We start from the raw sequence: 14770 nt of genomic DNA, 5'->3' as shown, positions 1-14770 counted from the left end.
GGTCACCCACAGCTATGCGAGCGGCCAGGAGGCCGCTCCAAAATGAAGGAGGGACGGCCCTGATTCAGAGCGAGCGCTCTGTCAGACCATCTGGCTCTGAATCAGGGCCAGAATTCACTAAGGGCATTTGTATCTTGTATAACTGTAGCTGGCTCTTCTGAAATTATATTAGTATTGTTGAATGGTAAAAGTTGGTATGAACAAAGTTGTTATGTTACTTCAAGGCTGTTTCTTGTCTGTTGATGTCAGTCAGCTGACCCTAGTTATGTTGACATTTGTTTCAATAGAGTGTGTATGACCGTTTATATATATATATATATATATATATATATACATATATATATATACATATATATATATACATATATAGTGTCAACAAATGTAGCAGCTCGGCGATACAAACTGAAAATGCTTTACAAAAATGTGACTTGCATGTGAGTCATTGCTGCAATGCAACTTCCTTCCCTGAATGTAAATAATACACATATTTGAAAATCGGATTCATGTATTACACTGCATCATACTGTATATTTGTTTTAGCAGACTTGGAAATATCACAACAAAATGGGTACACTGCGCTTGGTAAATGCCTATGGCTATCAGGGTAGATAGAATGCACTATGAGCCTCAAAACAAATCCGAAATTTTTTTTTTACTTAGCACATATAGATATCATATAAAACATTAGAGTACAATACAGTAAAGATCACAGAATGTTTCAATATCACAGATCTGCACACAATGTAGCTGAAAAAAGTTACTGAATGGGTGTTTAATAGATAAAAATGTCTTTCTCTTTGCAACAATAAAAAAATCAGTTCTTGCAATCAACAAGTGTTCCCTTTCAATGCTCTATTCATCCAGAATAAAAAAACAGGTATTTAAGAAATATAAAGCAGTCAATGTTCGTCAAATTCCTCTGTATACTGAGTGAACAATCTGCAGGGCCGCCGCGTGGGGCACAGGTGATAGGGGCGTGGCCTAATCGTGGGAGGCATGACCACGCCCCCTCAGAAAAAAAAATGGAAAAAAATAATTTTGCAGCGTTGCTCAGCCCGGCACACAGCCAATTGCGGGCGAGATCAGCGTGATCGCTCCCCCCATAGGCATAGTAGAGTATGACGTTGGTTGCTAGATATCTGGTTGCCATGGCGATGGTCGTCATGTCGATGGGTTGCCACGGCAATCATAGCTAGGTAACTGGTTGCCACGGCGATGGGTTTTCATGGCGACTGTTGCTAGGTAACTGGTTGCTATGCCTTATTGCCATTGCCAAGCATTTGGTTGCCAGGGAACTGGTAGCCATTAGGGCTGTTGCCAGTCAATTGTCTTTTAAGGTGATCGTTGTCATGGCAAGGTTTGCTAGGCAACTGGGAGTTATTTACACTGTTTTTATGTGATTTGTATTGGGATGATGATGATGATTATATATATATATATATATATATATGAGAATACACTGGTATGCATAACAAGCCCTTATGGCTCAACTGGTTGCCATGGCGACTGCTGTCATGGTGTTGGTGACCTTTGTCATGGTGATGATGGTCATGGTGACTGTTGTCATGGCGATGTTTGCCATGGTGATGGTTGCTAGGTAACTGGTTGCCATGGCGATGGGTTGTCATGGCGACCGTTGCCATGGTGATGGTTGCTAGGTAACTGGTTGCCATGGCAATGGGTTGTCATGGCGACCGTTGCCATGGTGATGGTTGCTATGGCAACCATTGTTATGGCAATGGTTGCTAGGCAACTGGTTGCCATGTCGATGGTTGCTAGGTAACTGGTTGCCATGGCGATGGTTGCTAGGCAACTGGTTGCCATGGCAATGGGTTGTCATGGCGACCGTTGCTGTGGCGATGGTTGCTAGGCAACTGGTTGCTAGGTAACTGGTTGCTATATCGTGCCCCCGTCGGCCAGTGTGTGCAGACAATATGTCTGTGAACAACGTTGTTCACAGACATATCGCATTGGCTGTGCTGCACAGCCAATGAACAGATATGACTGCAGACATATCTGTCCATCGGCAAGTGTGTACGGGCGATTAGCCGATAGCCCGTACACAGGGGTGCAGAGAAGGCGGGGAGCCGCGAGCGGGTACTACTTACCCGGGTCTGGCACAGCTCCCCATCCACAGCAGCCCAGCACATGCTGCTGTGTGCTGGGCTGCACTGGGAGTCTGTCCGAGGCTGCTAAAGCAGCAGCCCGAGCAGTCTCCTATGCCAAAGGGGGGGGGGGGGCAATCACGCTGATCTCGCCCCCATTGGCTGTGTGCTGGGCTGAAGGGGGCGTGGCCACGCCTTCCGTGATTTGGCCACGCCTCCTACCCCCCCCCCCTCCCCTCTCCTTCAACGGGACCCATGCATGCAGATGATGGTTGTTCAGTGTGTATGAACAACCATCATCTGCAGATATGTCTGTCGGGTGTGTACCCACCTTTAGAGATGCCTGTATATGCATTTGTGGCCCTGTGCATCTTTATGTCTTTAATTTAACTTCAATTATTCCCATTTTGCAAATGCTTGCTTCATTTAAATATTCTCTTATGTTTTAATGATGCATTGATATTGTTATTTTATGGGTTTAAGAAAATGTAAAAAGCTGTATGACTCTGGTAATGATTTGCCTACTTATTTCATCTGCTACAGGGTGTCTGGCCTAATTGCTTTGTATTTAATTTTTCTAACAACTGACAAGCAAATAACGCAAAAAATGCAGTTTCCAAAAAACTGCTTCATGTCATAAATTTAAATGCCCGCCCAGTTGTGATGTCTGGCCAGACACATCAACCGCCAGATTGGCAAATGTGTAAAGCTTTCCAATTGACCAGTTTCTGCTGTTTAAAATGATATGTGACATGCCTATATTCTGTGTGCGACTTCGGGTAAATCTGCATGTGAAACGCTACGTAACAGTATGACAGTCACTGATACCAGAAGTCGCACACAGAATATAGGCATGCCACATATCATTTTAGTCAGCAGAAGCTGCTTGTGCGTCATATTCGCATCGCATTGCAAATAAGACACATTTGAAGGGAAAAAGTTGCACAAAAAGATGCTCGGCACTACCGAATCATAAATCGTTGGTGCATGCTAGGCTCCCTTCACATGACGTCACACGAAGGGAGCGTGGCCTGCACCCGGCGCCGGGAGAGGGTGATTACAGCAATGCCCGGAGCATCTTCAGGTTGTCCCGAGTGCTGTAAGGGCAGTGTTTTGACCGTCTGGAGAGTATCTAAGGATGCTCCAGGGAGCACTGCTGCAGGGATTCTGACAGCAGGGTGCCATTACAGGCACCCTGCTAGCCAGATGCAGGAGCTGTGGTGCCGCACTGCTTGCACACCCCTAGTTAAGGCCCTGGCAGTGCCTCCATGTTAAGTCCCAGGAATGCTTCATATATGCAGATATACCACAAAAACAGGTGTTATCAGGAGATATCCCGGAGTAATTTTGTTTAATACATATAGGACCTCAAAATGCGAGCGCTCGCTCTGAATGAGGGCGGCCGCTTCACATTTAAAATCCGGCCTCCTGGCCGCTCGCTAAGCTGTGGGTGATCAGACCACCCACAGCTTTAGCGAGAGACCAGGTTGATGGTCGCGATGGTCGAGACCATCGCGACTTGCGACGAGACCCTTGTGGTAGGGTCTCGTCTGCCGCAAGCCCCAGTGAGCTTCCGGCTCTAATAGAGCCGGAAGCTCACCACTGACATCACGAGTGATGTCAGTGGGGCCGCCCCCTAATGGCAGGCGTTCCTTCGGTAACGCCTCCTTTTCGCCAGCCACCCCCCCTACAAAACGGTGCGAGCTGTCGATCACCATCGACAGCCGCCCCTTTTGTAGTGAGCCCCGCAGCGAGAGAATTTCTCTCTTGCTCTGGGGCTTCCGCACGCTGCGCGTGAACAGGGCCTCAACATCGACCCACTTGCGAGTGCTCAGCGCTTGCGAGCGGGTCTGAATGAGGCCCGTAGCACAAAGACAGACATGCTGGATCTATCAGCTGAGAACACTATCACCATCTGGCATGCACAGTGACATTGGTTTGGCAGCTTTTACCAATACGCCCACCAGCTTATAAAGCCGCCAACTTCCCATTACATACATCCACGATTCAGGGAAAACATCGGAAACATCGGACCCATATGCACAGTTGTGGTTGAGCTTGACCTGACTCACAAACTGCGAAGCTTCCTGCCGCCATCTAGACCTCTGGCTGCGGATGCCGTCGCTGGGGCTTACTTAAGCATGCCCCTGTAACGGCGTTCAAACACACAGACACCCCCCCTCCTCTCCAACCCCAAACAGCACTTCCTATCATTCATTTCTCAGTGGCTCTGCATGTCCGCTGTGTTCAATTTCTCTATCGAATCGGCTGGTTCGCGCGTATGCATGCGCAGAACAGTAACATCAACCGACTGTGTGCAAACGCAGACTTGCAAACCAAGCTAAATGAGGCCCTTTGTACAGAGATGCCAAAAACTGTATACATATTGCAGAAACTGGTCAGAGCTGGTTTTGCAGAGAGGGTATATAGATTTGGGCCATACTGTTGTTAGTAGGCTTTTATTAGAACGAGTTGTGGAGTACACATCATATCTAGAATGCGAAGACAAGGGACCTCCCCCAATTTGGCTGAAAAACTTAAGGACATATTTGAACCCTGAAGCTGAAAATTAATATCATTATTAAGTGCATGTTTTTGCTATTATCACTTATTTGTACCAAACAAACTGCAATTTACTCGTTTTCTACCTTTTACTTCAACATATATATTTATCGACTGACACTTAGAGGTATATATACTGTGATATGATCGAGGTAGGGGTTCCTCTCCTGGGGTAGAAGGACACCTCCTTACACACATCAGTCAGGAAACAGCACTAGTCGTGGGTTTTCGTGCAAGCTGCTCTGAACCAGTTTTTATTGTGTGACACCAATAATCAAACAAATAAAACATAAAAATAAACCCTAGCCCATCTGGGCTCTAACTAGACAGGTAATTCCCTCTCTACATGTGGCAGGGCCTACTACCTTACCACAAACATAGTACATACCAATGTCACAGTGTCTCAGAACAAAATCTCAGTGTCTGTTCTCCCCAGGGTGTGTGAGACACTGCATCACAACTCCTACACAGCTATATTGAGCCACTTCCAGGTGTAATCCCTAATTAGCCTGCTCACACGCTGAAAGGCCTAACAACTGAAACGGCCCTGTGGATGGAGCCCTCCCTTCTCTCTCACATCCACACCCCCAGGACCCATTCTCCGGCTTTTACCAAAAGCCGATACTCAGATCTGTGTGTAAAACAGACTCTTCCTGGGGTTTAAAACACATATTACAGGAATCTGGGACACAAATACATGCCATCCCTAACTTCTCCAGTGCTTCTATCACAATACTAAAATGCAGATTTTTAGAAGTGAAGATGTTGCCAATAGGAACCAAACAGAATCTAGCTATTACCTTCTAGAAGGTGCTAGAAAAATGTTAAGTAGAATCTGATAGGTTGCTATGGGCAACATCTCCAATTCTAAAAACCTGCACTTTAGTAAATATACTCTTTCATAGGTATAGTTTATTTTTGAATATTATATATTTATCAAAGCAGTTGTGTTGCTGTCCGCATTGCTGGCAATGGGGACCTGGAGCTGCCTTTGCGTCTTCAGCGAAGCCTCCCAGGCATTGCCGGATCCCCGTGTCATGCACATGAGCAGACAGACCGACCATCATGCATGCGCTTTTCACAAGACCCCCATCACTTGCAGCGTTATTCTGCCAGCAGCCCAACGGAGGACCTCGCAGACTAGGAGGACTTTGCTGGAGATCGCCAGAGGGGTAAGTATTGGTTTATATCAGTGGATTTTTCATTTGTATCACAGTGATAAATGGGGGCCTTAATTTTTAGTTATTTTATTGTGGTGCTAAACAGTCCTACCTGTCTTCCTAAAGGTCGTAGATTCCCTGACCTCATTCTTCCCATCAAACATGTTGCTTTGGGAATCTGAATATTTCTTTCTGTAAGAGAGACAACAATACATGTGAGGCATGGAATGTAATAGAATCTGAATTTACGACAATTTGGTGCTGGTATTGTGGGGCGCCTTGTGAAAAGCTTTATTTGCTTGCTCTGTATGTAAAAAAAAAATTGTTCATGTGTAAATAATAATATGAAAATAGCTGAAGTGGTCCCCACCTTCCTTCATGCCAACAGTAAAGCATCCTGAGACCATTCATGTGTGGGGTTGCTTCTCAGCTAAGGAAGTGGGATCACTCACAATTTAGCCTAAGAACACAGCCATGAATAACGAATGGTACCAAAACATCCTTCAAGAGAAACTTCTCCCAACCATCCAAGAACAGTTTGGTGCCTTTTCCAGCATGATGGAGCACCTAGCCATAAGGCAAAAGTGATAACCAAGTGGCTCGAGGAACAAAACATCTACATTTTGTGTCAATGGCCAGGAAACTCCCCAGACCTTAATCCCATTGAGAACTTGTGGTCAATCCTCAAGAGGTGGGTGGACAAACAAAAACCCACAAATTCTGACACACTCCAAGCATTGATTAGGCAAGAATTGGCGGCCATCAGTCAGTATGTGGCCCAGAAGTTGATTGACAGCATGCCAGGGCGAATTGCAGGTCTTGAAAAAGAAGGGTCAACACTGCAAATATTCACTCTTTGCATAAACTTAATGTAATTGTCAATAAAAGCCTTTGACACTTATGAAATGCTTGTAATTTTACTTCAGTATACCATAGTAACATCTGACAAAGAGGTCTAAAAACACTGAAGCAGCAAACATTGTGAAAACCAATACTTGTGTCATTCTCAAAACTTTTGGCCATGGCTGTACATCGGTTTTTCTGACTACACATATCTGTGTGTGAACTAAGCTAATTGTTATGAGAATATGGCAAAACAAGAAGAGCTGGGTGGATTGGGTAGTTATTATGGTTTACTGTACTTAAATAGGACAATAGAGCATATTTGTCATTCACATCGGTCCCTGCCCCATTGGAACTTACAGCCTAACATACAAGCACACAAACTAGGGTGCATCTATAATCAGCAGACAATTAATCTACTGTACTAGTAGTATGTTTCTGGAGTGTGGGAGGAAAGCAGAGTACTTGAAGGAAACCCACACAAACATGGGACATACTAACTCCACACAGAGAGTACTCTGGTTAGGATTCATACTCATGACACCAGTGCAATGAGGTAGCAATGCTTACCACTGTGTCATCTTGCTGAATAAGAGGTAGGTGAGCTGTTACATATAAAAACAAGATGGGGGACGTCTCTGCCTAGTAAGGGGACTACAGAGCATTTATCTCCCTGCAAACGTACTTGACTTTGGAACATCCTTGGAGGTTGTGGAAACCCCACCTCAGCATTTGCTTTAAATGGGACATGTGCACTACGTAGTATGGGAAAGCACATCGGTAGGCGCATTTATACCAATGTAATAAAATCATTCACAATTCATTGAAGATATTAATGGGGTTCGGCCAAGCAGTTTTGAAGGAGAAAAAATTAAAATGACAATTAATGAAAGTGGTTCTAGAGTAATTATAGGTAGGACAGTAATACAGGGGTATTCAATATGGGAGCGAAAAGTCCAGCACGGACATCGGAGATTTTCCTGGGATAAAGTATCGGGCGCGCGCCCGCTTTATCCCCGTATTCAATATGAAACCTACGAAAACGGGAAGGTGCGATGTGGGATCTGCGTAAAGAAACAAATTTTTCCTGGAATAAATTGTAGGACCCCCCTAAAGTTGTAAAAACATGGGGGATCACTATGGGTACCCCCGTTTTAGCCTGCAAATGAAAGTCGGGGATTTAAATAGCCACAGCAGGTGTTTTTTCCCGACATTGAAGAAGTGTTGCAGAAGAGCACTTGGATTATTTTTTTCGTTTTTTTAAGTGGTCCCAACAAATTTGGGGTACATGAAAATGGGTACTAGCATATTTTTATGTCCCTAAAGTAAGTTTTAAAAAAATTCTGCAAATATGCACCTGCCGCTAATAGCCTATTCTAGAATACACCTGCCGCATACTTGCAGAATAGCCCTGAACCTATTTCCATATTTTTAAACACTTTTTTCCCATTTTTTTTTCACCCCAATTTTTTTATACATTTTTTGGGGTATCCCTATTTTTTTAAAAACTTTATTGACACAGTTATTTTTAAAATGTCATTCCCAGGGGTGCAGGCTATTTTTTTTTAAGCCTGCACCCCTAAACCCCAATTCTGCACTTTTTTTCGCCACCTATTCAGTGGTGAAAAGTTATCCCCGTTTTTTTTCAAAGACTTTTCGAACCTGCGAAAAGTCTTTGAAATTGAATACGGTGTAAAACCGAAACCTCCGAAAATGACGTCATCGGTGCGAAAACATCGCAAAAACTGAGTTTTCGCTGCATATTGAATACCCCATATAATGTTTTTACTATTTTCTTTCTCGTTAAAAGTTTTTTATTCCACCTTCAACAGCATTGGAGAAGGAAGCACTCTCTAATTTAGAAAAATAAAGATGAGCATCGCCATGGCCAATTGAGAAGTCCACCAATTGGTTCCATAGCTTTCCTGCCAGTCCCAATCACCCGGAAGAAGTAGCAGATACAATGTATTTGTGTCTTCTGAGAAAGAGAATGGTACTTTATATTTCAAGTCACAGAACGTCTTTTTGTTTTAAACATACACAGTCTCTTCCGGCCTTTATATGAAGCATCAACAGTACAGGAAAAGCACCATTCATTCTCTCAGTATAGAAAATGCTCTCTTTGGTCAGTGGTGTATACTTAGTGCTATTTCACACCTGCCTGTTTTGCCTGGCCGGCAAAAAAACAACCGTTTTTGTGCCGGGTGTAGAATTTAATTGAACATGGAAGCTGGTGGGTCCTTTCAGGCGGCACGGCACGGTCGCCGTGTTACAGCCGGAAATATCCACGGAGAAGGACGGCTGCTGTGCCCGTGCCCGTCCCTGCAAGTCAGTGGAGTATAGCAAACAATGTTTCCTTTCACACACGCCGGCTTGTCTCAGCTTACTGCTGCTGCGCATGCCCCAAAAAAACAACAACATTAGAAACGGCTCAAAGTCGTTGAATATGTAAGAACATGATTGCCAGAAAAAAAAAAGGCCGTCCTTGTGCCTGTTTTTTTGCCGGCCAGTCAAAACCAGCAGGTGTGAAATAGCCCTTAAGCTGCATACACACACAACGATTTTTTGAACGATTATCATTAAACGATATCGTTTAACGATAATCGTTTGAAAAAATCATTCACTTTCTGAGTCAAACGATGAACGATAATCGTTCATACGCGTTCACGTTTGTAGTTTAATCAGACTTGTCAACTCAACGATTTTCATTAAGGGAATATGCAAAAATCGTTTGTAGTTCAAAAAAATCGTTTATTAAACTTTAAATAATCTGACAGATAATCTGACAGAAAATCGGTCATAAAATCGTTCGTAACAAAATCGTTGTGTGTGTATGCACCTTTAGGCTTGCCATATTTTCCATGTGATTCGGGACACATATCAATTACACAGGTTTTGTGGCTGATTAAAACCAGGTGAAATGAAGATTTGAAGTCAGCCAGCCACAGAATCTGTGTAATTCATAGGTGTCCGCATATGGTAAGCCTAGGTATACTGATTCTGGACATCAGATGATCCTAGCATTGAAACTCTACTAGAGGCAGCTGCTGCATCCATTCTGTATTTCTGTCAAATTCTCACATGTTACTGTACTGTACCTTGTTCTAGTCAGACTCCAAGACACGTCCTGCTTTCCTGAGTCCATTCAGTACTCTTTGCAAATACAAATTGCAGCCACATGTAACTTATTTGGTAAGTGGCACATTCAAACATTCTTGTGCGAAAAATATCTCTTGGAAGGAGCTGTTGTGTCATATGTCCTAAACAAACCAGGGCCACTCTGAGTTCTGTGCCTTGCACATGTCATGGTTTGTATTATAGTAGATTGTGTTTGATTGATCACCTGTAACTCACACCTGTACTGAACTGTGCAACAACACTAACCTCTGACTCCACCCACCTGTTCTTGATTTGTTCTGAGCTGATAGTCTGTTTTACTTTGCAAATGATTCTCTGCCGAGAAAATACTGCCATCTGTTGTATAGCTGGAAAACCTTAAAGTGTATATTTCTGTTCTCTGGAGCTCTACAATGATTCTCATGTGACATTTTTCCAGGTAGGCTTCATTAAAAAACAAATACTCTAGGCCCCTTCATGTTTGCACAATATTTTTTTTCTCATGACCAAAAGTTATGAGAATGACACAAGTATTGGTTTTCACAAAGTTTGCTGCTTCAGTGTTATTACACCATTTTTACAGATGTTACTATGGTATACTGAAGTAAAATTACAGGCATTTCATAAGTGTCAAAAGCTTTTATTGACAATTACATTAAGATTATGCATAGAGTCAAAATTTGCAGCGTTAACCCTTCTTTTTCAAGACCTCTGCAATTCGCCTTGGCATGCTGTCAATCAAATTCTGGGCCACATACTGACCGATGGCCGCCCATTCTTGCCTTATCAATGTTTGGTGTTTGTCAGAATGTGTGCGTTTTTGTTTGTCCACCTGCCTCTTGAGGATTGACCACAAGTTCTCAATGGGATTAAGGTCTGGGGAGTTTCCTGGACATGGACTCAAAATGTAGATGTTTTGTTTTCTGAGCCACTTAGTTATCACTTTTGCCTTATGGTAAGGTGCTCCATCATGCTGGAAAAGGCATTGTTCATCACCAAACTGTTCTTGGATAGTTGGAGGATGTTTTGTACCACTCTTTATTCATGGCTGTGTTTTTAGGCAAAATTGTGAGTGATACCACTGCCTTGGCTGAGAAGGAACCCCACACATGAATGGTCTCAGGATGCTTTACTGTTGGCATGACACAGGAAGAAGACTTTTGGAGGATGGCCTGGTGTCAAGAAGGGCAGCAAAGAGGCCACTTCTCTCCAGGAAAAACGTCAGGGACAGACTGATATTCTGCAAAAGGTACAGGGATTGGACTGCTGAGGACTGAGTTAAAGTTATTTTCTCTGATGAATCCCTTTTGAGATTGTTTGGGGCATCTGCAAAAACGCGTGTCCGGAGAAGGAAAGGAGGGCGCTACTTGTGGTCAATCCTCAAGAGGTGGGTGGACAAACAAAAACCCACAAATTCTGACAAACTCCAAGCATTGATTAGGCAAGAATGGGCGGCCATCAGTCAGTATGTGGCCCAGAATTTGATTGACAGCACCCCAGGGCAAATTGCAAAGGTCTTGAAAAAGAAGGGTCAACACTGCAAATATTGACTCTTTGCATAAACTTAATGTAATTGCCTTTGACACTTATGAAATGCTTGTAATTTTACTTCAGTATACCATCGTAACATCTGACAAAGAGGTCTAAAAACACTGAAGCAGCAAACATTGTGAAAACCAATACTTGTGTCATTCTCAAAACTTTTGGCCATGGCTGTTTGCATCTTCTATACTCCAAAAACATACTGCAGGTTAATTGGATACTGACAAAAAAAAGTATATATTTTTATTTACAAAAGATCTTCAACAATTGTTGATTTTTTTATTTACTTAATAAAGTTAAGAACATATTTTAAAATATTTATTTAAATATTTTATTGGAAAAAAATGCCCATGGAGTGTACAAATGTGTCCACATACACCTATCCTCAGTTACTGTCATGTAACTTTTAACCTTCAAATATGTCTTATTCGCAAAGTGATCCAATGATGCACAATCAACTTCTGGTGATTAAAATGATATGCGGCATGCCTATATTCTGTGTGAGCCTGCGGGTGTATCTGCATATGACATGCTACGTTACATTGTCAGCGGCTGTGACACTGTAACATAGTATTTCGCATGCGGATAAAATGCATTTGAAGGTAAAAAGTTGCACAAAAAGATGCCCGCCGCTGCCAAGTCACGCACGACATGGCGCAACTAGAAGAGCTGTTTAATGCACAAGGAAGTAAGATGTATGTGGGCACACCTGTAGATCCTCCACAGTGGCATAATCCCCCCCTCCATGACAGTCTAAACAATATGAAAAATGCAAGAAATGTATATTCTATATGCGGTTGCATTTTAATTGGAATATTCATTATTAGACCCTCAAGGATTAAGTTTTACGGTTTCCAGTGCTGTGCCAATCTTTCAAGTACCTTTTTCCACTAATTCTTGTGCTTCTCAGGAAGTTGAGTCTGGCTGATTTCCTTAAAACTTTTTCAGACGCCGTAGGACTATCTGTGCTGCTTTTTGCCTTAAGAAAGAGATTGAGAATCAATTCTACTGCAGTGACTGTTATAGGGCATTAAACTTTTGTAGAACTCTAATTCTAAACCAGAGTGATTAAATGATTATCTGAAAAGGTTTAATACACTGCTAGAAGACATTAGAAAGTGTTTTACATGGCTAGGCATTCTTGCAAAGAACTTGATGAAAAACGTACTAGTGGCGAAATGCGTTTGTTCTGACATTGAACAGCTTGAAGCTCATTATTTTCTCTATTCCTGGATGTTGCAATCATTTTCATATTTAATTCTGTATCCTTGCATCTTATTATTTTGACTTTCATTACTCCTATTTTATTGTATTTAAACTAATTGCATTTCTGTTTTATTTACAATTAGAATTCTTTCTATTTTTCTCAATAACTCCCCATTCCCTCACTTCTATTATTACTATGGATATTACAATAATTCACATTTAGTCAGTACTAGATACTATCGATTTATAGTTATATTCCCTACAATTACAATACATTATATTATTACAATCTGTCCTATACTATTATCAGTATTATCATATCATCTTGTCAATTAATCCCCATGTTATCAGAGTACCTCTGCACATTCCAAATTCACTCCTTAATCTTGTATTCAGCACTTCACCTATTCCATTACCTGTACACTATATTATGCTACACATTATTATATATTAGTACAAAATACTCCTACACTTTCATTAATTTTATACCTAATACAACTGCACTTCCTCACCCATCCACCAATATAAATATTCACAAACACTTACCTTTTCTTTCCCTGGTATATGAACCCTTCTCTCCTATTACTAAAGCACAGCACTGTCCAAAGCCCTATATGAAGCAGAATCCTTACCAGTGAAACTAATTCCATAACTAACTTAATTCGTAGTAATGGCCGGTCGGGGCTATGTATTCAGTGAGGAGGACAAGTGGGTCTAGTCTTCAACATTTTAATGTATATTCTGAGAATGAGTGGGACTCATCTTTAGAATTTTTATGCACATAATGAAGAAGGGTCAGACTTGTACTAAGCACTTAAGGGGCACAAAAATTTATTTAGAATATTTATTAACAGGGATATTAATAGTTAAAGTTTTCGTGGCATTAACAGTGCAAGTCTGCATACATGTATGCATGTAAGAGCATGTACTATATTCTTAAGAATATTGCCCTGGCACACACTAGCCAGGGCTACCAAAAGGGGCTAATCAGAAACCCAAGCAGTCTCTGGGCACATCTCTCAAACCCTAGGATTTCATTAAGTGGAATTGCTCCAATGGTACTCTAGAAAAGTGTCCACCATCATGCTTGCTTGAATGAATGAATGAATGCATGAATATAAAATCTATGCCGACTGTCACTTCTTAGCTGATTTAAAGGGGCAATGATAAAATTATTGAACCTGCTCGGGCACATGGTATGTTGCAAGAGAATCAGGCTCACTACCTGTGTTACAGCGTTCATGATTTTAATATTGTCTGTATCCTGTTTCCAGTTTGTCCCCAGGGTTTTGAACTGGAATGCTTCTGAAGCTTCTTTTTGTCTCCAGTTTTGGCTCCGATACGGTCTGGTCCTTACCAGGTTTCCTATTATTGTCCTTTCGCTGTTCATTTTGGCTTACCCGCAGCCTGCTTGTGTGCCAAACCCGGCTTGTTAACCACTCTTAGTTGTTTATACTGGCACAACACAAATGGGGCATAGCAGAGCGCCGCAACCTGTGGCCCTTCCAGCAGCGAAGCCCAAATCCCCATGAGGAGTCACTGGTGGAAATCAGGAGCTTGCTACTGCCAGCGCATATTCATATTGGCATTAACAAATCCACTATTTTTTTTTTAATTGAGACAACTAATAGCTAAAACAGGGATGCATCATACATGTGATGTCCCACTAGAATACATGTGTATAGAAATATATGTATAATAAGTAGCAGTGAGTGGTAACAAAGATAAGAGAAGAACATTGGGAATTAAAACCCTGAAACAGAATGCACTAAAGTAGCGGTTCACATCCTTTTTGGCAGCTGGTACAAATTAATATTCTTGTAAAATATGCTCACTCTTTAATATTAGAAAACATAAAATTTATATCAAAATGCTTTTACATACATTTTGACTAAAATTCAATAAAAAAAAAAATGTAAGAAAGGACTCAATTCCTACTTTGTGGTTTATTAATAACAACCGTTAAGTGGGACTTTTTTCTTTTCAGAAATAGCCACATACATTATCACTCATTTAGGTGGTTTCTGGCCTGTTTTTTTCATGCTGAAGTGGTGAAAATCCCATCTCACATAGGGGTAAATTCAATGAAGAGCGAAGAGGGGCTAGTTGCCGTTGCAACAGCGTAGAAACGCCGGCAACGGCAGCTGATCTCACCACCCTCACGTCCAGGTCACACCCCGGACTCGTGGATTTTTGTATGTAGTCCTATGGGGCTGTGAAAAAAAAAATCCAACG

At 42.0% G+C, this 14770-nt stretch overlaps 1 protein-coding gene across 1 annotated transcript in view; it reads right to left on the bottom strand.

Moving 5' to 3' along the window:
• Positions 1-14770, bottom strand: part of ANKRD31 (ankyrin repeat domain 31) — a 261093-nt gene that overhangs the window by 111751 nt on the left and 134572 nt on the right. The window contains exons 12-13 of the mRNA XM_088443721.1: positions 12211-12308; positions 5940-6019 (exon numbers count right to left, since the gene is read on the bottom strand). Coding sequence (XP_088299847.1) covers positions 5940-6019; positions 12211-12308 — 178 coding nt within the window. The remainder of the gene's footprint in view (positions 1-5939; positions 6020-12210; positions 12309-14770) is intronic.

The sequence above is a fragment of the Taudactylus pleione genome, unplaced genomic scaffold, assembly GCF_031769625.1.
Source record: "Taudactylus pleione unplaced genomic scaffold, aTauple2 ptg000333l, whole genome shotgun sequence".
NCBI classification, from domain to species: Eukaryota; Metazoa; Chordata; class Amphibia; order Anura; family Myobatrachidae; genus Taudactylus; species Taudactylus pleione.
This window is presented reverse-complemented; position numbering and strand designations above follow the sequence as displayed.